Below are 27,122 nucleotides of genomic sequence, written 5' to 3' on the forward strand. Positions count from 1 at the left end.
TCTTCATTCCTCTCTGCATTGTGGAATCCCATCAGGGTTGGGATTCAGCTCTGCCCAGTGCTGCATAAACACATACAATGATCCACACCTGGAAGCGAGCTGGAAATCAGGGAAGCCTGTGGAACACATGTGTTATAGCTTCATACAAAAGGTATTTTATATTACATTAAGGACTGAAGCATCACTCTACACAGCTGAAATCCAAGAGATGTGTAGCTAAACTCCTCCTGCATTGCATGCTTTGGAATGCCTTGGAATTACAATAGGTGAGGATAGATGTTGTGTAGTCAAGTATACAGAGCTGAAAGGGATCTCCTGAGGCAATGAATTAAACTGCCTTCTATTCCCATTTCTTTACATCAGGTAATCTCTTGTATGTTTAGTTTCATTTTTTAAAAAGCTGGGTTTCAAATCTCATTACTGCAAGGTAGATATTTTTCTGATACAGAAAACACTCTCCTAATTCTCCATGTTTATTCACAAACATTGTACGGTCTTATCCTTCTCCTAGTGTTGTTCCTTAGCTTCAAGTAACAATTTTTCTTCTTTCACTTTAACACATTAATAAGATAACACCATATCCTCACAGCTATTATTTGAGTAAACTTTTTCAAATTCTTCTCTAAGTGAGAAGTTAGAAGTCTTCTCTAACCTCCAGTTACCTGATAATGTTAGTTGTTCATCTCTGCAGTGGTTCTTGTTTGAATTCGTACTTCTTGAGTGCACCCAGGCAGGATTTTATTCCAGGTAAGATCTTAGGCTGGCATTAGTATTTTTGTTTTCCAGCTAACAATGCTTTTTTTTTCAGACCTTGGATCAAATTTGTACTCTTCCCAGCCATGCTGCAGTGCTGATCGATAGTCTGTTTTGATAGACAATATTTAGCAGTCATTCTCCCTCAATATCACTTGCAATTAACAAGTACAAGGTTTATATCAATAATTCTTCATACTAGGCCTTAAGGATCTAGATTATGCATTCGGTATTAAATGTTATCGTATTTTTTCCATCCTTCTTTCTTGAAACATTCTAAATATCCATTCTCCTCCCTTCAGTGATGTTTAATGTGCCATGTGAAATTTTTATTAATTCGATAGTCATATTTACTTTATAACGTAAAATGAGTGGAAATATTAAAGTCTCAGAAATCATACTGGAGGCAGTTCACGGACCTTTTTCTAGGCTAATCATTTATGTTTCAGCCCAGCAAATTGCAGTTTCCTCTGTATTTAGTTCTTAGACACTTAGCAAAGTTTCTACCAAAACACATATTTTCTCCATCCTGTCTAATTTCATGTATTTCCCATATCACTTGCTTCCCTGAGCTCCGAGCAATTGATACACTACATTTCCTTGGCCTTATACATTTATTTTTATTATATTGTTGATAGCAAATTAGTCTGGCACCCTTTGGTAAGTATCTACTGCATTTTATCCTTCTTTCTAGTGACTTACTCTATTTCTGTTCTTCAACAATTTTTCTTCAAAAATTGTTCTAAGGTCCTGTTTGCTGTTGAGGTCAGACTAATCAACCTGTTAATAGTTAAATTACTTTCCTTACATATATTTGTTATTTTGCTGTTGTCCAGAAACACATGATACCATTCCTAAAGTGAGAGATGAGCTAATATCTCTGCCATCAGGTTTGCCATACCAAGTGCCAGTAGTAACATCAGTACTTCAGGCTGTGAGGTTTTCTACCCTCTTATTTGATCAGGCTATATTTTCTGAGTTCAGCTTTCATCTTTATGTTTTCATTTCATATCAATGCACTCATGTGCTTTAAAAAACATTATACTTTAGAGCATCAAAACCAACATTATTAAAAAGAGAGGATTTGTTAATACAGCACTTGGATAATTTCTCTACTGTCTTCCACATTTATTTGTGTAGTGACTCACACTACAAAATGAACCTGTGCCTGTGTCCTGGTTTCAGCTGGGATAAAGTTAATTTTCTTCCTAGTAGCTGGTACAGTGTGTTTTGGATTTAGTGTGAGAATAATGTGGACAACACACTGATATTTTAGTTGTTGCTAAGAAGCACTTACCCTGAGTTAAGGATTTTTCAGTTTCCCATGCTCCGCCAGCACGCAGGTGCACAAGGAGCTGGGAGGGAACACGGCCAGGACGGCTGACCCGAACTAGCCAAAGGGATATTCCATACCACAGAACATCATCCTCAGTACGTAAACTGGGGGGAGTTGGCTGGGAGGGGCAGGTCGCTGCTCGGGCATCGGTCAGCGGGTGGTGGGCAATTGCATTCTGCATCACTTGTCTTTTCTTGGGTCCAATTTCTCTCTTTTTCTTATATTCCTTTTCATTACAATTATTATTATTGTTATTATAGTTGTATTATTATTTTATTTTAGTTATTAAACTGTTCTTATCTCAACAGAAGTTTTACTTTTTTCCTCCAATTCTCCTCCCCATCCCTCTGAGGGCAGGGAGGGGAAGTGAACAAGCAGCTGCGTGGTGCCTAGTTGCTGGCTGGGCTTAAACCACGACAGACTGTTTAAAAGACTTTTTTCACTGCTACAGTAAGATCATTACAGTCCTTCCTGACATGCTTCTGATACATGCCCCATTTTGTCGTCACTATCATTTCTTATTCTTCACAACCTGCTAAAGCACTAATGTATAGTGCCACCTCACCACCTTTATCTTTCATTTGGCCTTCCTAAAAAGCAGTCACCTATTAATGCTGTATTATTGTCTGATGGCTATTTCAATGTGCTTCTGACTCCCTTAACAACTCTGTGTCAGGAACCAGAAGATCTAGTTACCCCACTTCGATGCCGCTCCATTAGTATAAAAACTCCTGCCATGTCTCTCAGACTCAGCATTTGCTAACCAGAATGAACAGTATTTCATAAATTGTATTGTCCTCTGATTATACTGACAGGTCATTGCTTTTATGAACACAGAGCTCTGTTTTTCAGATGTCCACTCTCTTGAAACTGTGGATTTCTTCAGCTTTACTAAACACTTGCCAACCTCTTTAACATTGCAATAGACATAGATATGGTCTCTCTTAAATCTTTCAATTTTTCTTAGAAATGAGTTGCTGGCTTCATTAATATCTCTGTTCCTGCTGTCAGTGTCAGCTCTAGTTCCTGGTTCTTCCCTTGTTGGTTAATACAGTGAAACTGGACCTCAGCCAAATTTCTCATCTGCTAGACAGTTTACCTCCCTGCCTGTACCAGTATTCCTTTCTGCTTCTTTCCTCTGGCCCATTTCCTTCGTTTATATCTTTTCTTCTTTGGTTCTATTCCAATATCTATGAACAAAATTTATAAAATATCTAAAACTGCATTTTATCTCTTCTGTTACTTTATATCCTTTCCTAAAGCCTGTGGTGGCTTTCATGGGTTTGGTCAGGCTGCTCTATTATCCCAGACTGCTTAATGATATCACCTTCCTCTCTGGTAGTTTGTCTGCATACAAGTCATTCCACTTTAACTTTGGTGGATAAAAGCCAATGAGAGAAGTATATTTAAATAAGATGTGTGGTCCCCTTCACTCCCCCACCCCAGTAAACTCCATGTGCCTTAGGATACTAGTTTCACTCTTTAGGAAAAATCATATTCCTAAATGAAATTATCTGGTAAATGTGAAAATGGGACAAAAGTATACCCTAGCCACATAAGTGTCCTCAACAAGAAAACAATGCTACTCTAAGCATATCAATGTAATTAAAGACTCATAAATTTTCTCTGAATCAAGATCTGTGAAGGACTCTGTGACCCATGAGAGAGGAAGATGATTCTTTTCAGTGCTCAGCTTTGTGTATCTCTCCGATCTATTCATGGTGGTAGCTGCTGACCAATTATTCAAAGAGGCAGAGTACCCTTCAGAGATAATAGATAATAGCATTCTTCTGTGTGTAGCTGTTCTGCAAAATAAATGAAGTTGACTAAGCCATTACAGTAATTGCTAAGTTAATTACTTAAGGGTAGCAGGAGCTTTTAACATATGCCTCCAGTTTGTTCAGGTTTTAGAAATACAAGAAAGGCCAGCAAAGAGAACACAAATTTTGGTTTGTGAAAGATCAGCCTTTAATTTTTTAGCTTTTCCTTGAATATAAGTGAATTTACATTATGCAGCATTTCTTTACCTGTCAGATACAAGGATACACCCATTTGCCTGTCAAGATCTCTGCACTGATTTATTTATACATACCAAGAAATATGTAAACATGGAATGAGCAGAAAACTTCCTAATATTGCCCTATTGAAAAAAAAAAGAAAGAAAGTTAAATCAATTAATCAATAACAAAAGCAGAAGAAATCTTTGCCCAACTTGTTCTGCATGATAATAAGTTTTATTTACAGTCCACTTCCTCTTTTGCAAAACAACCCAGAACCAACAGAGAGAAAGAAGCTGCATAGACTTGCTGGACTAGCCAAAAACATGATAAGAGATTAGATGCACTACTGATTTGACCTCTTACAATGATTCTTGCCTTCCCACATGTCACGCTTTTCCACTTTTCTTTTGACTTTCTTCCTTTGGTCCACCTTTCTGCATTTTTCCATTTTCAGTGATGTTACTTGTTATTTCTTTCCATTTTCTTGCATTTATCTTTTGTGCTTAAAATTTCTTACTAGTTTTGTTGCCATTCAGGACACTAGATTATGTCATGACCCATTTTGCAGTCTCTTCTTATAATTGAGCTGCTTCTTTTACATCAACACAACTTGCTTTCCTCTTCAGAGCATGGCATGTTGCAACAGCATGTAATAGAAATGTCAGCAAAGAGCAACCTCACCTCCTGTTGGCAAGTTAGTTTCATTAAACACATTCAGGACTGCATATTCTGGAATAGATCTTAAATGATAGGTACCAGTATATTTGGGTTGTAAAAAATTATTACAGAAGCAAAAGTATTCACATAAAACATAAATTTAAATTGCTAATTTGCCTTTACTTGCTACATCAGTCTAATTCCATATATATATAGCATTTAAAGGTAAAGAAATGGAAAAGTTCCTCATTGTTTCTGTGTGATGTTTTGGTTTTGTCAGTCTAAATGCCACCCATGAAGATTTCTTTCTGTGCAGAAGAGGTGCAGAGACATTGTCATGATTTCTGTTCTATTCTGCTCTGTGAGGCTTGATCGTCATGTAATTTCCTTATCTATATTGAAGTAAACACTTACTTAAAGTTTATTTAAGGCAAAACGTGGCAATATTTTAGAAGAGCTGAAGTTTGTTATTTCCCTGTTGGTTTTATGTGCTGTTAGATCTCCTAGAAATTTAAACTTGGTTAATACGGTCCCTTTAACCATTCTCCCCACCATGTTACTCAGGCTGAGTAGCTGGGATCAGCTGAAAAATGTTTTACGTCGGTCCTGTCATCTCTATGTTGGAGAGACAGATTTCTTCTTTGCCATTTATAAAACAGGTATTTTTAGCTGTACTGTTATTTGGAACCACGTACCTGAACTTTTTAACTATGATTTATCTAGCATGTCTCTTACCAGTTGTATGTCAAAACTTAACAGTAATGTGTAGAGAGTATTTTATCCTGTCAGTTTAGAGGTAGGAACATAGGAGTCTGATGCTTGTATTTTCTTTCTTGTAACATAAACAAAATTGCATTAATGCTTAGGCCAAATAAGAACAGCTTTTCCTAGTCTTAACAGCTGATATACAAAAGTTTTCAGATTTTTTTCCAAAAGCAAAAGTAAAAATGTAGTTAGTTAAAAGATAGAAAAAATGTAGTAGGAAAAATATGTGGAAAAAAGTCTGTGTGTAATTCTTCCTCATGTTTTCCCCTTCAGATTCTCTGAGTAATACACATATATATGTGTATATCAATAATGCACTTCCCTACATATTATAGCAAGTGGGAATTATTGTTATCACAGAAATTATTTTTGAGGTTTAAATAAACATGGTAGGATAACAAAACATGCCACTGCTATAGAAAGAGTAAGGGTATTTTAACAGAAGAGTTATGCTTAAGTCCCTGGTAACACTACAGGAAAGCAAGAAACAACTCTGTGTTAATTTAAAGTGGGATGGCATACAGTGTTATTAACCTAATGGCTTGCTAACAGTGTGGAACATTTAGCCAATACATGAGTTTATCTGACAAAACACATCTATGATGTGACCCCGACTTACGATTTTTTCCCTCTAAAAATGCACATTTTTTGTCCTCCACTGTTTTTCTGTCCATTAAAATGTGGGAATAATCAAGTTTCATAGCCAGGTCAGCATAAGTTTCTGGGCAGTTCTGATGGATAAAGTGGATAAAGCTGTTTGCCAAGGGTCGTGGCATGACTCATCCTCTCTGCCACACACTATGTTCCTCGCCTTCCAAACCTTGCTTGACATTACTCTTAAGTGCAGAAGCCAGTTAAGAGAGAGAAAAAAACCACAAACAAACAAAAAGAAAACTACACACACACACACAAAAAAAAAAAATGTAAAAAGACAAACAAATCTGAATACTTGTCCAGCAGTAAAATTTGGAACTAAACCAATAAGCCATCAGGTGAGACTGAATTGAGAGCTCTAGCAGCATGAGAGCAAGTCCACTTACTGTCCTTGGAATGGGAATCCCACTAAAGTCAATGTTAGATGTGTACAAAATAATGACAACTAGAACAGCAGTGCTAATTGCATAGCATTCAGACAAGGGAGAAAGAAAGTTGGAGAATAAAACAGATGCAGATAGCATGCTGCTGCCTGTGACTTATTACTTAAGGTAGCAAGATACGCTTTCACCTGCAGTATATACCTGCTTGATTTGGCACGGCTAAGATACAGCAAGCGGACCCAAATAGCAAGTTTCCAAGTGAGTTTTCATTTGTGGCAGGCAGTCTTTCCATCAGCTTGGAAAAGCAGCTCCCAGAGTTGTGTGTTATCCCACACAGCTGGATAGCTTCTGCAACTTGGACAAACTCGTTTTTAGCTAACTTAGCTGTTTTTGCATTATGTTGCCTTTGTCATCCATTTAATTGCACCAAGAGGATTAACAAAAGGCCACAGCCTGTCAGGATCAATAGTAGGGAAGCAGGTGTGGAAAAAATACAGCAAATTAGTCACCAGTGGTGCCTGGTTCTGTACTAACAGCTAAGCTGCTGCCTGTCTCAAAAGGCAAAATATGCCTGGAAGGGTGAAAACCCCACCTAGAAAACCTTTCTCATCCCATTTCTGACCTTGGAGCTGAGACCAGAGCCAATAACCAGGCTGTTGCCATCTCTGTTCCCAACACAAAGAGCAGCTGGATGTTGCCCAGCACATTCCTCACCGTTCATCCACCATCTGAGGCTCTTGAGTGGCCATGCATGTGGTCTGTCTTGTCTCCAGCAAGGATCCAAACTGTCCTGTTGCAGACAACTGTTTAGCGAGGGATTATCTGGGGTTCACAGAGTTTATAGCTGTTTGGCCATTCACCTTACAATTCTCTGATGGTAATTCTGAAGAAAGTAGTTCTGGGGGAAAAGAAGTATTGTCTTCTTCAAGTAACATGCTGGACTCTGTGATAACGCTCTGGTGTCCCATCTTTTTCCTTCTTATACTCATCTTTTAGATATTCCTGCCATTTAGATACAAAGATAATTTTATTCAGAAGGAGCAGCTTTGTCAGAAACCCCATGAGGAAAGCAGCCAGGGAGCCAGTCTGATAAGCCTCAGTGTTTACCCTATCTTCCATGATCAGATCACTGTTTTGAAACAGATTGTTTCCCGTTGTATTAAGGAAGCCCAGGAAGGAGGATTCATTTCTCATTTAAGATGACTTTCACAGCAGTAAGCTAGAATGCTGCATCCAGAGTGCTAAACATATTTTAAGTGAAGGGATTCTGGTTTGCTCTGTGTTTAGGCATTTTTTGTTTGTTTGTTGTGTGTGGGGGGTTTAACTCCTTTGTCAACTCCAGAAAGACCAAGACCATTCATTTTGCCATGCTACCAAAAATATGCAGCTAGGTGAATTTGGCCCTGCTTCTCACCAGGTGCTGGATAATGAAAGCCTCTTGGCCTCTTGCCAAAACCCAGTCATCTCATTTTTAATCCCAAGTCCCTGCCGCCTGCATGTCTTCTGCATGTCTTCTAGCCCAAAAAGAAATTATGCAGCATGCCCCAATCTGACATCTGCTTTTCCTCGAAAGCCAGAGGTTCTTCCTTCCTCCTCTCCTAGGTCTCGGAGCAACAGCAATGCAATTTTCTGCCCCACAGTCTTTCCAAAGAAAAGGGCACATCATCTCTTTTTCTGTAAAAAAGAACTAGCTTTTAGAAAACTTGAGGGTGGGAGGCTTATTTCAAGCGTTGCATCTCCCTTGGAACCTCCAAGGACATAGGAGATGTTCCAAGTTTAGAAAAGCCATGCTTTTCTTTCCTTTCCCAGCTTACCATCCCTTCTGTTCTTTACACTTACTGAGATATAAACTCAGGTAATGGCTGCTGCAAAGGGCCAGAGGAGGTGGGAAGCAGCCAGGGAGAGAGGTACATCACCGCATTAGGATGCTAATGCTGGAGTCAGAGGTGGCAGTGGTCTGGGCAAGTCTCCAGGTCTTGCTGGCACAGACTAGCTGTTGTTAGAAAGAGCGAGCATTAGCAGCCTGAGTCAGACTCTCCCTCCTGCCCCAGTCCTTTCTGCCAATATTTATTGACTTGACTATTTCAGTATTAAAGACCCAACATAGTTGAGCTCTGATTCAGATTTCTTGGTACTAACCACCCCAAAGCATAACATTTCTCCTCCCAAGGTGGACAGAAGTCTGTGGAACGTCTTTGTCCCTGAAGGAAACAGGGAAATTTGCAGACCAGCCATCCTGGCTGCCTTCACTTTCTTCCTTCTCCTCGTCTTGTGGAACAGTGTTAGCAACACTTTCCATGGTGCCTTGCCTCAAATCACCTCTCTCCTTGGATGCTCTCCTCTGAAATGGGGAAGATGGGTTATCAGAGCTGCTCTGAGTCTCCGCTCACCTCTGGGAAGAAGGGCAGTGAAAAAGAAAAGCAGTTATATGGGACTGCTCTGCAGTAATGATTTTTCACTAGGTAGGAAGGTCTCTCGTCCTGGTAAAACAGCTTGCAGTGCTCAAGCTTGTTCATTCTTGAGGAAGCTGGTGCCCTGGCTAGTCTGTCCTATGCAGGTAATAGCAATGCTCTTGACACAGCACCTCCTGACAAAGAACTACACATTTGGGATACCTGTTTTTCTTAAGCAGATGCATCTTCACACTCAGCAAGCTTGTCTTTGCAATTACCACCCCCGAACGTGTTTGCATAATCATAAAATGCTGCATACCCTGGGTCTTTTGCTGCTTAGTGTAGCCAGCGTGGACAGATAATGAAGTCAAACTGAAACTGCAGTTTAGGTGAATGTATCATTTAGCCTGCAGACCTGTCAACAAGACTCAGAAGCCTAGGACTGTCTGGAGTCATTAATGAGCTGCAGACCCTAACGTCTCCCTGCACCCGCCGTGGCTGCAGACACACCACAGGTTTTCACAGTGCTGTGAACAGACAGCTGGCCAGGCGGGATACTCTCTGGTGGGCTCGTCACTGAAACGTCGTCTGTCAGCCCATCTCCATCCCAGTCCTTCCCTCCTTCAGTCATCCATGACTTTCTCTGGCTGATGACTTTTTTGCACACATTTCTGCAGTTTTGTCCTATCAATCCAGATTCATCACCATGGATGCCAGCAGGAAATTCCTGCCAGGCTTCACAGGGTCAGCCTCTCAGCAACCTCTGCATTTGGGAACTTAGCCTTGGCTTTTGCTGATGTTAGAGAGAGGCAGACCAAGCCTTAGAGTCAGGAATCACATTTCTAGGCAGTTACATTGACCTGCTGAGCACACACAGGGAATTACAGTCTTTCTTTGCAATCTGTTACATAGAGTGAGGTCAGTAATTCTTTCCCAGCGAGCAGAGCACCGGTGATTCATTGCTAGTTTCGGTCAGTGTCTCAGTGATACAGGACAGCAATATCTACAGAAGCGCTGAGCTTGCTAAATCAATTTTGCAAACTGAGCATGAGAGGACAGGCAAAAGGTACTGAAAGAAGGAAATATTCTTGCTTTTGGATACATCTGCTGACTGCCACCATGAAATCTGTGTTTTCCAGGCTTTTCCCAAGGCAGCACATCCTATCAAAGAAGCCCCAGAGACTTAAGGCTGGAAGCGAGCACCTGCTCAAGCTGACTGTCCTAAACATAATGATTTTATAGAGCAACATCAGCCTTTTTCTTTAGAGAGAAAAGAGAGCAGGGAGTCTGGAGTGAGGGTGTGGAGGAGAGGAGCCAGCCAGTTAAATATGTGTTTGTGTAAGAAGTGAGGTCAAAATATCAAAGATAAAATAGTGACGAGTTTGAAGGAGATGAGGAAAACAGGTGAGGAAAAACCAGACTGAGATAATGGGGGAATTGGGCAGGAGAGGACCAGATTTTACATTTGAAGATAAATTGGACTTTCTTACTTTGGTGGAAGTATGTCAGAAAAGGAACTCAAACTCAAAAATTGGAATAAAATACAAATAGAAAATGAGATATTTTAGAATTATGCTGACACTTTTCATGTCACTATAAATAGTGTTATTTGATACAGTAATGGTTCTTCTGTTTTGTGAGTGTGATTCAAGGCATCCTAGATCGAGAGGGGCTTTGTATGCTGCCACCTGAATAAGTTGAGTCCATACATAAAAATTGAATTATGAAAAAAATTGCAGCACTGATAGGCAGCTTTTGAACAACCTACAGGGAAATATGGGACATTTGTGTGGAGCCTTTTATGGATGATGCCATTCATCCACCAGCTATACAACTCTGTAAATATATTTATACAGCTCTATCTTCATGATTATGGAGTATATAGGATGGGTCTGCCTATATGGGGGATAATTCTGCGAACCAGTTTGCCTTTCAGCCTGTCTGGCAGTGTACACACACAGACATACTTGCAGCTAAGTAAATAATTATGTATAACTGGTTTATATGCTCTACGGCTGCATACGTACAAAATATTTGCAGGGAAATGATCCTGCAGACTTAATGTATAATATAGCTGATGGTTGTTATGGCATTGATCATATCCATTCTGTAAAAGATAGATTGCAGACTAACTCTTGGTTTTGTTTTTCTCCTTGAATCCTAGCAGAAAATGGACCCCGTCTACTTGTGGTAGCAGAGCAAGCTAAAATTTTCTCACACCGGGGTGGCAATGTCACACTGCCATGTAAATTTTACCATGAACACACATCAACAGCTGGCTCAGGAACCCACAAAATCCGGGTCAAGTGGACCAAACTCACCTCAGATTACCTCAAAGAAGTGGACGTCTTTGTTGCAATGGGACACCACAGAAAGAGCTATGGAAACTACCATGGCAGAGTGTTTCTGAGGGAAAGCAGCGAAAATGATGCTTCTCTTATAATCACAAATATAATACTGGAGGATTATGGGCGATATAAGTGCGAGGTGATTGAAGGATTAGAGGATGATACAGCAGTGGTAGCTCTGAATTTGGAAGGTAGGTAACGCCTGATTTATACTTAAATTCAGATTTGTGCAGTGTTAAGGAACACCTGCTTTTTTCTCCTAATACTACTGATACTGTATTATCAGTGATAACAGCAAGCCGAGAAGTGGGATTCATTGTGCTCTGGGGATCTCAGCCTGACAGCCCATGATGACAATCATAAATTAGAAGAACATTAAGACTTCTATAATATGCTAGCCTACAGCATATTCAGCTCCCAGTGAGACCTGGTGTGAGGGGAGGCAAAAAAGAATGACCAAACATAGTATGAAGAACTCCATATGTTTTTAATTTGATCCTGTCACTTTACAGAAGTCATTGCATGTTTTTACAGTAGACTTACTTAGGCAAAATTACATTAAATATTCCTCTAATAGCCATTTTACAGAACTTCAGGACATTTTAGATAATTGAGCAAATGCAAATCTTCTTACAAAGAGGAAAAATGTTAAAGTAGTTTTCCAAAGACAATAGTTTTGTTTTTTCCAGCCTTATAATTACATAAAATAGATCTCTCTACTGCCTGCCAAGACAACTCCTACATGTCATCTGTAGTCATTTCCCTCAGCAATATTCTTGAAAACAATAGAGTACAAAGCATTAGAAAAATTAGTGAAATGGGTTTAAAGACAAAAAATTCAGCTTTCCTTTACTCTTATGAAATTCAGATAAATTTTATGAGATTCAATGCATGTAAACCAGCACTTGGCCTTTTACCCCAAAGCACTGCACTGAACTAATTAGTAAACTAAAAGTTGCATGAATATGTCTCTCTTTTACCCTTATACTTACCACCAAGTGTGTGCCAGAGAGAACTTTATAGAAGCCATGTTATCTGTGAAAAGTAGCTAGGAAGTGAAAAGGAAAAGGAAAAGAAAAAAGAAAAGGAAAAGGAAAAGAAAAAGGAAAAGGAAAAGAAAAGGAAAAAAAAAAAGGAAAAGAAAAAAGGAAAAGGAAAAGAGAAAGAAAGAGAAGAGACAAGAAAGAAGGGAAGGTCATGTAAGTAAGTGAATTTACTTGGCAGGTCCTTTCCTTTCCTTTCGGTACATTCCTGTCCGTTCAGGCCTTATTTCCTTACGGGAAGGAAGAATGAAGGGAAGGGAAGGGAAGGGAAGAAGAAAAATCACATCCCTGGCTCTCACACCTGTAAACAGGTGAAATATATGACTTCCATTGAGAGTTAGTGTACATTATCACGGTTATACAGTTACCCTGCACAATAAGACTGGCTGACTGTTTCTTGGAACCAAATAGATGTCATGGGCTTGGCTTACTTCTTTACATCTATTTTTCCATTCCTGGTTGGAGGTTGCTGCAACCTTCCATTTCTGAGTGCAGAAAGGCCCTGCCCAGTTTCCATGCCAGCAGGATAGTCGATTTAGCTTGTTTCACCTCACATAAACCATCTTTGACAAGAATGTACACTGTTCTTTTCAAACTTAGGAGATAAAGAAAACTGGACATATACATGTCCAGTTTAAATTGTCTAAAACAGTTTTGAGTGAAGACAGAAATGAGTAGGAGGAAAAAGCATTTTACTTTATTCTACTCTGCTAGCCAAAGGCTCTCATGTGGTCAATCTCCTCTTCGCTCGGGCGGGAACTGCTGTGTTTGCTCCTTCCAGCTGCTGTTATTGAGACAAGCCACTAAAGGGAGAGCAGTTTCTGCTTGGCATGCTCAGCTTTACCTAACCAAAAGCAAAGTCCTCTGCCCAGGCTGCAGGTATGGGCCCTGGCATTGGAAGACACGTTATGAGGTGAGCAGCCCCAGGGGACAAGAGTGATCCACCTCACAGGGTGGTTCCCAGACAATAAGGATGTAAATAAAAATGTGGTAAGTGCAGCTATTTACTACACTTGAGGAATAGCAAGCACCATGTAATCCAGGTCAGAAGCATGCAGCATCTCTTTGGCTGTGTTTAACCCCAGCATGCCTCTTCTCCTTTCGCACTGTTGTGCAGACGGTCCTGGAGCCCACCCCTGGGTTGTGAGGATGCTCAGTAATTTGATAATATTCTTCTGACAGTCTCCTTACATCCTAAGCACATAATTCTATCAGGCTTTGAGATGTTCCAGGTCAATAACTATATATCTTGTTCCCCATCAGATAGTGGGATTTCCCTGCATTTTATGGCATTATGGTATTTTTGCCAATGAAAAAGGGTCAGAGCCAGTGTAAAATCTTTAATGTGTTCATGACACCACATATCTGGACCAGATACTCATCTGCTGCCACTTAGCATCGTGCCTCTGAAGCAAAAGTTCATTAGCTTTCTGCTATTAAAAGCAAGGAAGTTCCAGTACAAATGCATCCTGCTGTGCCAGGAGTGCTTGGGGAAGGGGAGATGCTGATGGCTGTAGTGGCAAATCAGGAAGGTTTGCCTGAAGCTTGGTACATGCTTGTGTGCATGCAGAGTTCCACATTTGAAAGGCAATATCTGATTGATACTAGAGTAAGAAAGCAATGAGAAATCTTTTCTTTACTGCAGGCAGTAAGACAACCGAAAAAAGGACTGTTAGCCTAAACAGTGTCTCCCCCTGAACTATGCCAACTCCAGCCCAACCTGTACAACCACACCACTCCTTCTTGTTTTCCCCCACCTCCAAAATGAGGAAACTTGTAAGGACAGGAGGAATCATATTTCTCCAACCAAGATGTTCTAATCTGTCCTCAAATGAAAGTTTATATATATTTAACTAGTGTCTGGCTAACATAAGAAACAATGTCTTTTTAATGATTTCTGTCAGACATGGGACAGGTGTAAGACTGTTCATTTCTGACATTATAGAGTGATGTTTCCTAAAATGACAGGAAAATTTCATTTGTCAAACCTCACAGTAAAATGTAACCTTTCATGTGAGATAAGACTAGTGAGCAGTCCTCCTTATGACAACTAATTCCAGTGAATTCTGGGTCTAAGTTACATTGAAGTTTCCTTCTAAAATAATAATGATTAAAACACACTTATATTTACAATGGACTTCTATAGTTGATGGAATGTATTCCTCTGTTTGCATGCCCCATGCTTATTTTTTCATCTCATCTGCAGCTTTATGTAGTGCTGGTTTTAATTGCTGTTTCATGTATTTGAGCAATGCAGAACAGATCAAGGAAAAAAAATGAATCTTTGGACAAAAATAAAAATATATCAACCCATTCCAACATTCTACATCTGTTATAAATAATAAGGTTAATCTCACAGTGGGAAGTATTTGCATCAATAGCCTGATGTCCTGAGATAGTGGCCCTAAGGATGTTAATTGGCAGCAAGACAAAACCATTTATATCCAGGAATGCCCACTAGCAGTACAAAACAGCTGATCACTCCAATATGAGCTCACTGTATCAACAGTATAGCTTTGGCTAGGTAAAAGCATGTTAGTATATCAATATGAAAACAGTTGACCTCTACCTCAATGGACCTTTTTTCTTCTCCAAATGTGGTAGTGTTTTATTCTTATTAGACTTAGAGGTCTCCTGGGATTGTCATTAAATAAACTGTTCATAATAATTGGGTACTTTTAGCTTTGAAAAAATAGTGGATTTAGATTCAGTCTGTGTTTGTTACATACCTTACATGGTTTGGGTTTGTTTTCTTCACTGTTATTTAATGCAGAACCATACCATTTCACCCCTGTACTAGAGAGACAGTGGTGTCTCGCAGCTACAGGTCAGGACTAGGATTCCCTGCAGTATTTCACAACCACCAGCTTTAAGAACTGTTCAGTCATGTCACAATTATCATCCTGTTTGTATCCTTAAGTATAAAGACTAGTGTAAGGGCAGGAGGGTTGGGCTGGGCACGGTGGCTGCAAGAAATGTCAAGTACTGCAGAGAGCAGGACACTTTTTATGTTGGCCTTGTCACCAAAGCCATTTTCTCACTGAACTGGCCTTACTCCCCTCCTGCACATAAACTATGGATCATGAGTTTTACACTCTTTGTCAAATGTTCTGAGAGTCGAAAGCTGAACAAATTATCAGGTCTCCTATGGCAGGTAGATATTGTTGCCTGAGTCATAAGCAAAGAAAGAACTCTCAGCTTACATTAAATTTTTTTTATATTGGTGTTTTCCTGTTCTACATTAAATTTTCTTTATGTTAGTGCTTTACTGTTTTCCTCTCTTATGAATACTAGGCACTGTAATGAATCTCACTATATCAGGTTTGTGTGCTTCGGCTTCCCAGGCAATGCAAAGGCTCCAGCACTGGCCCTCAGTTATACTGCTAAGGCACAGATTTTGTGTACTATTCCTTCGTGAGATTCATGGGCCAGGTGACAAAGAAAGTGGAACAACGCTAAAATGCCAAAGGCAGATGTTTTACTATATTAGAAATTTTTTTATTGTTTCTGTCTTCAGGGAGAGGTGATAACTGAACACATTAGTTTTGCAATACAGGCTATAAAATAATTACTTTGTACGTTCAACAGTACCAGAAATATGCAGCTCTAGATAAAGCCATTAAAAATCTCTGTGGAAAGCTGCTTCTAGAGAGAAGCTAACTCTTTGGGTGGCTCCACGTGAACCAAAAAACCCGTCAGGTTTTATGATCTTGCTTAGAGGTATGTTAGCCTTTATGTCCAAGATAGAGTTAGAAAAAGAACAGACATCTCTTTCAAAAACAGACTTTATAGTTCAAAACAGAGCAAACAAATCCATAAGCTTCATATAAACAAATTCTTCCAAATTTTCACAGCAATCATTTTCTAATCCAGTCATTTGCTCTTAAGATGGATTTAAGCAATGGGGAATTCATGGCTGAAACCAATATGAAACCAACTCCATGCTCTCAACAGCAGGATAAATCAGATTTAGCCTAATATTGTATGTCAAACTTGTTTCTTCTGTGTGTTGCTGTTATATTCATACACAAAAAGCTATTTTAAATATCCTTTGCATGACAATCTGTTGTACTCTCTACTATAAAACTGATTTTATAGGACACACGATTTGTGGGTCCCTAGAAGACAACAAAAAGTCTTGTAAAAGGCAACAGGAGTTTGTAAAGAGTAAGTCGTGACAGACCAATGTAATTCCTTCTGTGACAGGGTAACAGGTCTTTGCAGACACCGCTGTGTTTGCAAGTGCTGTGAGAAATGGTACTTGAAAGATGCAGGTGAAGTAAAAAGTTGAAAATACAGCAGAAGAAATTTATCTGGAAATGATGACCCGAAAGGAAAATGCTAAAAGAATTAGGACTAATTAGCCTAAGGAGAGCAAGGAAAGACAAGAGTCTCCAAAAGGCTGTAGAAAAATAAGTGAATAATCTGCTCCCAGGCTAGGTGAGTCTAGTTCATATGCCTGTATTTGTCAGAAATAAGCAACCCCATTGACAGCTTGGTTATGGGATGCTGTGGCCTGGATGGACACCATCTCAAGCTTCAGTTTCATTTTTAGGGAGATTGATATCTGCTGACAGCTAGTGGTCCACCCATGGAGTCTGTGCTGAATGATCAGTTATCTGACAGTCCTGACAGGCAGAGAACTGGAGATAGAGTCTCAAGGAAAATGAGGGACTTACCACTTTTTACAGAATTTTAGAAACCCAGTATGGAAAATTTTGCCATCAAGTGTATGAACCTGCCAGCATAAAACTGTACCCTACAGTATAGTATATAGCAAACCCTACCATTACCCTGTGTTTACACTGGCTACAAGAAAACTTACTTTTCTGCTTGGGCTAGAACTCAAGGAAGCCCATTTCTTTACTTTGGCTATAAAAAGACCTTTTTTTCCATATGGGTCAACAGAAATTTGTGTTGTTTTGTTCTATGTGTAAATACCCTTAAAACTGCTAATTGTGTATGGTGTTGGCTTAATAGTCACCCATAAATTGTTACAGGAATTGAACTTTCTAGTGCTATTTCCTCACCTTGTTGTCTTGGGTAATCATTACAGCTCCTTGCACTGACAATGTGTCTGTAGTGACTGAGTAATTGCAGAGCACTTGCACTGAATTTTAGGGATTACCCGCATATAAGACTCTGAAATACAAATAGCTTACAGAGGACACACAGATATAATCTCTTTTGCATTCCCTAAAAACGACAGTAACTGAAACAGAATTGTACATTTACGGAATTAAATGTAAGGCATTCATGGAAATGCAGGTGTGCATATGGGGAGGATATGTTATACGTCCGGGTCTTATTTGGTAGAAATCCCAATTTCCATTACAACAGTCATTTTCTGGACTGTTATTGCGTTGTCATAGGTGCATACAGCAAGCCTCACCTGGCCCTCCTCTTTCACTAACAGATTTATTCTCCACTGAATTGATGTGTCTCAGGTTCTTTCTCCCTGGCTTGGAGGAAAGGAGGTCCTTCCCTGGGGCAGCACCTATTCCAGAGAATGGCATGTTTGAGAGAGGAGCCACACTGTGAAGTCGATATTGTAAATTAATATTCTCCATTCAGGCTCCACAAGTGGCTCAGCTGCTTCCTTAGGGTAGGGAGCTGAATCACGAAGGTCAAGTTAAGGGTCCTCAGATCAGTCTTCCCACAAACTAACCAGATTTTAACCATCTGAGGCTGGAAGTTTTCCTCCATTTTTTAAGCTGAATTTGTTAATGTTTGGAAGTGGATGTTTTGTCTAGTGGTGAAACACAGGGTTGGAGTCAGGAGTTTAGATTCAGTCTGTAGTCTGGGAACAGTAACAAGCCTCAGGACAGCTTTTGTCCATTCAAGAACAGATGGGATGGATTATCTTTTGACGGGTTGTAAGATCCAAGACTGAAGAAGATGCTTTGCAATTAACTAAAGTTCGGCACTGCTAAATTGTAACAAAAGGAAGATGAATAGTAAGATCCAACTATAAATTTCAACTAGATTTGATAGGGAAATGAAGAAGAAAAAAAAATATTAACAAAGATGCAAGATAATGCAAAGTTACACTAAATACATACCCAGTCAATTTAGCTCTACAAAATCAGCAATGGCCACCCCCATCTGCAGGGTGAAATTAATGCTAATCAGTTGCAGGCTTGTACTGCAGATGAACTCAAACAAAAATCAGCTTCTATGCAGTCTACCCGAATATAGCCCAAAGCTAATATTACAGTTTTGTGTATGTTTATATTATTAAAACATTATGTCCCAAACTGTCAAACTCAAATAGATTTGTAACAAATTTACATACCTATTTAACCCCTTTTAAAAAGTGATTCTGGAAACCTTAAGGAATCAAATCTGTTTGAAAAGTTTCCATTTAATAGTTGCTCAGGTTTTAGAAATATGTAAGTTTAGAACGTGATTAAAAAATACCCACCTCTGATGATTTTAGGGGTTTTTTTTACATGTATATGCAAATCAGACACATGCACTGGACAAGGAGTCAGTTGTCTGGGGAAGTGTCGTTCTGGAAAAATAGTAAGTATCTGATTTCTAATAAAGTAATAAAGCTTGGACTCCTGACATTTGCTACATTTTTATCATAGCCAGTGATATTTCTATACATTAGCACTGAGGGGGAACAAATATTTTTTTAAAAAAGAGGTGTGGAGGAGGAAGGAAAAACAGAGATCCAGAAAAATATGAAACATCTACAGCTTCTTGTTTCTGAAGTTACAGTTAACAGCACGTGTTGTGTTACATTACATTCATGCTTTATAGTTCAGAACAGTTAATAACTGAAAAGCCCTTTAACAAAAGATTTACGAAAGGAAAGAACCTCAGCAGACTCTCTAGTTAATTGCTGAAGGAGAGCAAATTATTGTTTATTATTATCCTGCTAAGTTTACATTTGCATGCTTTATTTTCTTGGACCAAGTCACTTAGGTTTAGTAATAACAAAGATTTTGTTTAACAAAAATAACACTTCTTGGATGATAGATGGGTGAGGGAGAGAAGGGAAAGAAAAGAGATATTAAGGTACTGGTGGAATACACAGCGAAGTGTGTTTGAATGTTTTGAAAGAAGAATGGCTTCACTGCATGGTGACAGTCTTGCATGACCATAATGTAATTTCTCTATCCTATGCTACACTTCCCCAGAGACAAGGAACTTGTTATAGGTGGGAGAATTCATCAGCAGGGAGAAAGTAAAAAGAAAGAAGGGCTTTTTTATACCAGTGTAAAGTTTTTGGCTCATCTCGTGTTATCTTGTCTTCAGTCCCTCTGCATCCTACAGCACTTAGTTCTACAAAGATGTTTGAGAATAAACATTCTGAGCTGGATCTTCTCCAATGCTGTTTTATTTCACCTTATTACTAGACTGGGCTAAAGCCAACTGTAAAATTTAGATCTGGGTTAAGTTTCTAAACCCTGCCAAAGATTAGGGTGGTCTGATCCAAACTTTTGTTCCAAGTCTCTCTCTTCTCTTTTATCAGAGCCACATGGGGAGGTGGTTCTTCAGCATTTTCTGAAACATCTTTCATGCTTCAAGATGTAATCTGTAACTACAGATCTTTTTCATAAAACAAGCAGAAAATGTACTGTGGAAGAATCTGTCAGATAAGGGCAATGACTTTGATTAAATGTTGCTGCTGAAATAATCCTGGAGGTGTCCTCACATCTCCCATCTCCACTTGGATGTCCTCTGTTATGAAAAGGTCTCTCTGCCATCACCGGTGATGAGCAACAGACAGGGCTTTGGGACAGCCTGTGACCGGTCCTCAGGGGTGGAAGGAAGCATTTGGCAGGTCCCTGCTCTTTGTGCAGTGGCTCTCCAACACGTGTCCTTTTGTCAAGGCAGCAGCGCTTTTGGCAGCCATAGGGGCAGCAAGGGAAAGAGGTGTCTCACATGGCTTCCTGCTAGGGCTGTCTTGCGTTGCTGCATGCTGTGTGCTACATGGCTCACCATCTGCAATTGGGGAAACCTGTCTTCTGCTCAAGGAACCATGCTCCCTGATGCCCTCTGTGAGGAGCTCTCCTTCCTTGAGCTTTGACAAACCACAAAAAAAATGCTGGAAAGTAGCAGAAAAGTTTCCCTAAAACCACACACGACTTCACTGATTTTATTTCCCTATAGATTTCCTACTTTAAGACCTCAGGATACTAAAATTGTGCCTCCTACCAGTTTAGCCTTGAAATGTTGTTATTAAGCCAGGCATGAAATACCTTCCTGTTCCTAGGATAATGTGAAATAAAACCAAACAAACAAACAAAAAAACAACTGTCTTGAACCTCTCAGGAAATCTTGGCAAGGGTCCCTGCAAAGACCATAGTATTCTGTTATGTCAATCAAAACATTTCATTTTAATGTCTATGTGTAAAATGAGATAGTTCATATGTGTCTGTACTACAATTTCTTCTTTCTAAATGACTGCCAGAAAATCCCCAAATCCCATACCACAAAAAATAGAGCTAGGCTGGGGTTTAATTTACTTTTTTTTAAATGAGAAATTGATCTTACATCTGATAAACTGGAATTTTCTGTTGTGTAGTTGCAAAATTTCAGCCAGCCCTGCTCCTCTTTAAGCACTCTCGGAGTGCACGAGGGTGAGATCACAGTGGGGAGAGGAAAGCTGCAGATGAGAGCAACATGCAAATCTGGCATGGTTCCCATTGGGAAAGGGATGAGGTTACAGGGAGAGGAGCTGGCTAGGTAAGGCGGCAGCCCTATCCCCTTCTCAAACCTAATGGCTGATGTGCTGACAGTGCTTTTTTCCCCAGAAATAAAACAACTTAACAGTTTGACACACATCATGGAGTTAATGTTATTTCTCTTTCTGGTGACTGTAAATGCTGTTTCCCTTTCTTCTGCTTTTTCAGTGTCCCATAACTCACCCTCTTTCTACCCCTTCAGGTGTTGTATTCCCTTACTCTCCACGTCTGGGTCGTTACAACTTAAACTTCCATGAGGCTCAGCGAGCGTGTCTGGACCAAGACTCTGTTATTGCCTCCTTTGACCAGCTCTACGATGCCTGGAGGTCAGGGCTGGACTGGTGTAACGCCGGCTGGCTCAGCGATGGCTCCGTACAGTACCCTATCACCAAGCCCAGGGAGCCCTGCGGAGGGAAGAACACAGTTCCTGGGGTCAGGAATTATGGGTTCTGGGATAAAGATAAAAGCCGATATGATGTTTTCTGTTTCACTTCAAACTTCAATGGTAAGAGTCTTCTTCACCACTACCTTGTAAATGACTATTTCTGTGCTTAGGAAAGAAACTCCAATGGCAGCAAGTGATATTTGATTTGTCAAAGCTTATGTTAGGCTTGGAAAATGATATTGTTGAATTTACAAGGACACATGTGCAGAGTAAAGTCGTCTTTGCCACGTGTTCACGTAGATTGTTTTTACAACTCAGAACTTGCATTGGCAGGAGTTTCTAATATCTCTGCTTTCACCCTGTTAAAATTTATATGTACTTTCTCAGTGTTGGTGTATGCCCAGTTTATTTTAGTTAAAGTGATGAAGAAACCTGTGATTCATTAATTGAGCTTTCTTGTTGAATTCAATTATAATTATGATGTTTTACAACTTAAATGTATCACCAAAACAAAATTCTGATTACCACTTCATCTATGCTGTTGTGTCAAGCAGCTCCTGCTCATGTATGAGGTCTAATATGACTAATACTTCCTTATCAGCAAAGCTATTTCTGGCTTTCATGCCTAATAACTTAGATTCCTAATCTTAGTACACATACCAAAACCCTGCTCACTTTTGCTCTGAGCTTGGTCTGCTCCGAACCTTATTTTAGCATCTGCAAGCTTTTCGTTATTAGTAGGTGTTACTTTTGGTATGAAATGACTTGATCTTAGTTTGCTATTATTTTAGGTTTAATCTAGTGGCTGAAAAGCATTGCTGTGAATGAGAGGAACGCTGCAAGGAAACATGTGCAAAAGGAGTCTACAGTCCTCTGTAGCATCACCCTTGTGGATAATTCCTACACAACTTTGCACATGTTTGGCTTGCAGCCCGCCCAGACCAAGGAGCATGGCCTTTTTTGTTTATGCACAGATTGCTTATCCACAATGGAGCATTTTTGTCCTACAGCACACCAAAAATAAACATAAGCCTTTCTCTCAGAAGATACGGTCTAGTGCTAAGTCTGCTCCACCATCTCGAAAAAAACCAAATCCTCCAAGCAACAATATTAAATTAGGTTGGATGCAGTCTGAAACAAAAGTTTAGTTGATTTTTATCATGCTGAATCATTCCATGAAATGCTGGCTCATTTTTTTCTTGCTTCATTTATCCAAGGCAAAATCCTATATGAGCTCATCTTTTATATGCAGATTTAACCCTGTGTTATAGAAATAGTGCCAAGGAATAAAATAAACAAGGAAAAAGAATGAAAATGTGATAACTGCACTATTTTTGATGCTTGCAGTGTAAACATTTGTGACTAATGTTCACTAATGACCACCCTTTTCCATACTAGCAGCTGGACAGTATCTTTTAGGAAAGAGAAAAATAATTTCTGGACAAAAAAATAAAAAAAGTATTGTCTGTGCATTGATACAGCAAGAGAGAGGAAGAGAAAGAGGAAAAAGGTAAGGTGAGGATAAGGTATACAGGTAGTAGAAAAATCAAAGACAACACACTAAAATGAATCTCATTCTTGGTGCGTCTGTTAAACTGGCCTGCAAGACAGAATACTACACAGCAATAGAAAGATACATAGAGCTGAGCACCATCTCTTCTAGTTCCCCGCAGCTCAGTGTCAACCAAGTCTCTCAAGGCATCAGCAGAAAATCTAGACTTCTGCTACTTTCAGCGTCCATTTCCTTAACCAGCAACTCACCAGATTACATTATCCTCACACATCCCTGCTATATTCTCCACTATTTGTGGAAGACCAACCCAAAATGCCAACTTCCTATTTTCAGCTCAATGCATCAGAGATCTTATGTATACTTAACAGCACACATTAGCTTTCTCACTGTAAAGGGAAAAGCTTATAATAACCCATTTTGCCACCAGGTCACAATTGCCATAGATATTGGCTACAGGCAAAGAACTATTTCTGCAACACCCAATATTGATTCTTTCAGCTCAGGAACAGCCAAGGAAAATGAGAAGTGGTTAGGACACCATGCATTTCCAGCAGTGGCAGTGACTGCTGGAGTCTCCTGATGGTATGAAACAGAGAAGCCTTCAGCTTTATGTAAGGGGGCTAGAAAAATGCCAAAGGCCCCAGGATCAGGAGAGTATAAGGTATGCTCAAAAAAAAATTAAAAATCTCAAAGAATGTCAGCTGTGGGAGCTGCTATGAAGAAAGAGGGTGAGTGAGATTTAAATTTCTGCTAGTTGGGTTCTTTTTAGGGAAAGAAATCCCCCAAATACATTATGATCTCAGGGATCATAAAAAAAGGGGTGGGGTGGGGTGTGGCTCAATTTTAAGTAGTTCAGCAGTCAAAGCAAAAAGTCTTTTCTAAAATACATGCAAAGCTTGTTTTTTTAGCTGAAGAAGAAAGGTACAGAACAGCAAAATTACCTTCAGCCGTTAAGGTGAAAAATGAAAATGTCATCATCAATGCAGTGAGTTCAAATCCAGGCTCAGTGTTTTCACTCTGGAACTGTTGGAACCCATCTGTGATAAGCTGAATACACCAAAAAGTACGGATAAAAAAAGGGGGGTTTATACCATTAGTGAAGAATTCTGTATGCATTCCTGTTACCTGCACAGGGAAACTGTTTTAACAAAGTTTGTCTGCAATGCAATACAAAATAATCTTAGTACTTTATGAAATTACCCTCTACAGCATCTTTTCTTAGTGTAAGTGCAATACTTGAACATTTTGTTCTGCCTGTATAACTGCTTCATGCTCAAATCTTTCTGTTGGTTCATAGAACTGTTCAGGCTTTGTGTCTGTGCAGGCAAAGCCATAAAGCTGAAAATGTTTCATACACTTTGTATATAGTAGTACCGGCAATTTACCAGTTTATAAGAATACATAGTGATGTGTTTCATAAAACAATACAAAGAGTAAAATTAGTATAATGCTATCCATTAAATCCATCAAAATGTTGTAAAATAACATAATTTTTCTGCCTGCATAGAAATAACCATTGGATGGCAACATGTTTCCCAACTTGCTTTTACATCCCTTGTGTTGATAAAGGCAATAGGCCATTAATATACACAAGTGGGAAGTTTCTAACTTAAATTTGGGAATTCCATTTTGGAATTTCCTGATGTCTGATGGCTCAGCTCAGCTCCCCCACCACCCATTTCTCTGTCACTTTTCCTTCACAGTAGGAGCCACTTTAGTCCATGTTCTCTTTAGAAAAGCTAAAGGCTTCTGCCCCATGTTGTGGGACAACCTGCCATGATCGAGAGGTTTGCAAGGGCTGCAGGCTACCCCAGTTTCTCTCCCTGCCCTACCCCAAGGAATGGGGATGCTCCTCTTCCATACAATCCCTCTAGAAGGTCAATTTGGGCTTCTACACACCAATTTGGAGGAATAAATGCAGATGAATCCTTTTGTTTTGGTCTTCCCCACAGAGCCCAAAAGGCATAGGGCAAAGAATATATAATGGTAGAGCTGAGTGGTTATTATTTGCTTAATTTCAAAGGGCTTCTGAAGGAGAACAGTGAGTTTCTTGAAGGAAAAATCATAGGAATCTTTTGCACTGAAAAGTGTAAAGTGAGCTAAACATAAACATATCTATCTGCTCGTCTACAATTAAGGATTTTCAAAGGAAAAAAAGATACAAGGAGAGCCTTTATCACACTTTCTGTTCATTAACAAGCATTTTGTTATACACTTTGCACACAGAACTACAGTGCATAATTGATTTGTTATCACCTCTAGCAGAATCAAGTAAAAATCTCATGTTAATGAAGTTAAAAATACAAATAATAAATTTTAGGGATCGTGTTAAAAATGCAGCTGTGAACCACCTGTTTGTTACAGTAATGCATGTGATAAGATAACCACTTCCACCATTTGACCATTTCAGAATATTTTATCCCTGGGAACATTAAGCCATTGTTCCAAAAAGAGAAACAAACCGACCCAAATTAAAATTACATACCCTTCTTAGAAGGGGTCAATTCGGAGTCACTGGAGTCACTGCTGATATCAGGGCAATTCAAAATCAGTTACCTGAGATGATCACCAGATATCAAAATACTTATCAGGACCTTATGATTAAAGGAATTGAAAGCATCTCACTTTGCACAAATTTTTAACAAGTTCTTCAATTTTGAGGAACAATGGCCTCGCTCAACCATTTAGTATTGCTATAAGATATATTGAACTGAGTCTGCTGAACAGATGATAGGGTTTACATGTTGTGCAAGTTACAGATATACCGCGCTAGCTGCTGAGAATGCGTTTTATGGCCATATGAAACCACAAATTAGAGCAGTTTTACAGAGTAAAACTACTTCACTGATTTCTGTAGCCATAAGCTTTTTGGCATAGGCATCGATCGCTGGCTGCAAAGGCAGTCCTGCACTCAGCATTTCTTGTATGTGTGCTGCCACCCACCAAGACGAGTTTGCTGCTCGGCTGCCCCTGCACAGCACTGAAGGCACGAGACTAAGCAAGTGGCTGCCCCAGCAAACCAGTAAGCTGTTGGGAGTAGTCTTAGGGCTGAGCCCAAGTGCATAGATACTCGGTGGCTGGCTGCATGTGGAGGCATCCTCTCTCAGCGCTCCACCAAGAACCCTCTTTCAAAGGCATTGCATTAACGCTTTGTACAGCAAATAGTGAATGGGGTGGTCCTGCTTTTCTGTGCCTCTGAAGGTGATGGCCCATCTCTCAATTTAGAGCTGAGCTTGGAAAAATCTCCAAGGGTGGTGCATCCCTCAAACTTGCACGGTCACAAGGGTGTAGGGTATTTAGGTCAAGTGCTCAAGTTTTCCTCTTTAAGCTGTTCTGTTACATACAAAAGCTTAAAATAGCTGTTATAGATGGGGTGTGATTAGAATCATAGAATTATAGAATGGTTTGGGTTGGAAGGGACCGTAAAGATCATCCAGTTCCAAAGCCCCTGCCATGGGCAGGGACACCTTCCACTAGACCAGGCTGCTCAAAGCCCCATCCAACCTGGCCTCAAACACTGCCAGCGATGGGGCATCCACAACCTCTCTGGGCAACCTGTTCCAGTGTCTCACCACCCTCACAGTGAAGAACTTCTTCCTTACATCTCATCTAAATCTCCCCTCTTTCAGTTTAAAGCCGTTACCCCTTGTCCTATCCCTACACGCCCTTGTAAAAAGTCCCTCTCTGGCTTCCTTGCAGGCCCCCTTTAGGTACTGGGAGGCTGCTATAAGCTCTCCCCAGAGCCTTCTCTTCTCCAGGCTGAACAACCCCAACTCTCTCAGCCTCTCTTCATAGGAGAGGTGCTCCAGCCCCCTGACCATTTTTATGGCCCTCCTCTGGACCTGCTCCAACAGGTCCATGTCCTTCTTATGTTGGGGACTCCAGAGCTGGATGCAGTACTGCAGGTGGGGTCTCACCAGAGTGGGGTAGAGGTTTGCATAAACTCTCTGCCCCATGATTTGGATGTGAGAAGTCAAATCAAGCAAGCTCATCCTCTGTAGGAGTGACCCAACTATCAGATATTAATGAGAGAGAGACCGTTAATGCCTCCCTCTCCTTCCACATCAATTAATAAATACTAAGATTGAAGAGTTAGGAATCCTTCTAACCTATTAGCAGGGGAAACCCAGCAAATCTATACTGAGTTTAATAACAGAATTTTATTTAATCAGACATTTTGGATACACTTTGCA

At 39.9% G+C, this 27,122-nt stretch overlaps 1 protein-coding gene across 3 annotated transcripts in view; it reads left to right on the top strand.

Moving 5' to 3' along the window:
* The window catches only part of HAPLN1 (hyaluronan and proteoglycan link protein 1), a 65,951-nt gene that overhangs the window by 35,389 nt on the left and 3,440 nt on the right, over positions 1–27,122 (top strand). For 2 of the 3 annotated variants that reach the window (XM_030005690.1, XM_030005691.1), the window contains 2 exons: positions 11,106–11,480; positions 21,234–21,536. In XM_030005690.1, coding sequence (XP_029861550.1) covers positions 11,106–11,480; positions 21,234–21,536 — 678 coding nt within the window. The remainder of the gene's footprint in view (positions 1–11,105; positions 11,481–21,233; positions 21,537–27,122) is intronic. The other variant, XM_030005692.1, reaches the window with a different exon arrangement.

This window comes from Aquila chrysaetos, chromosome Z (assembly GCF_900496995.4).
Source record: "Aquila chrysaetos chrysaetos chromosome Z, bAquChr1.4, whole genome shotgun sequence".
Classification (NCBI taxonomy): Eukaryota; Metazoa; Chordata; class Aves; order Accipitriformes; family Accipitridae; genus Aquila; species Aquila chrysaetos.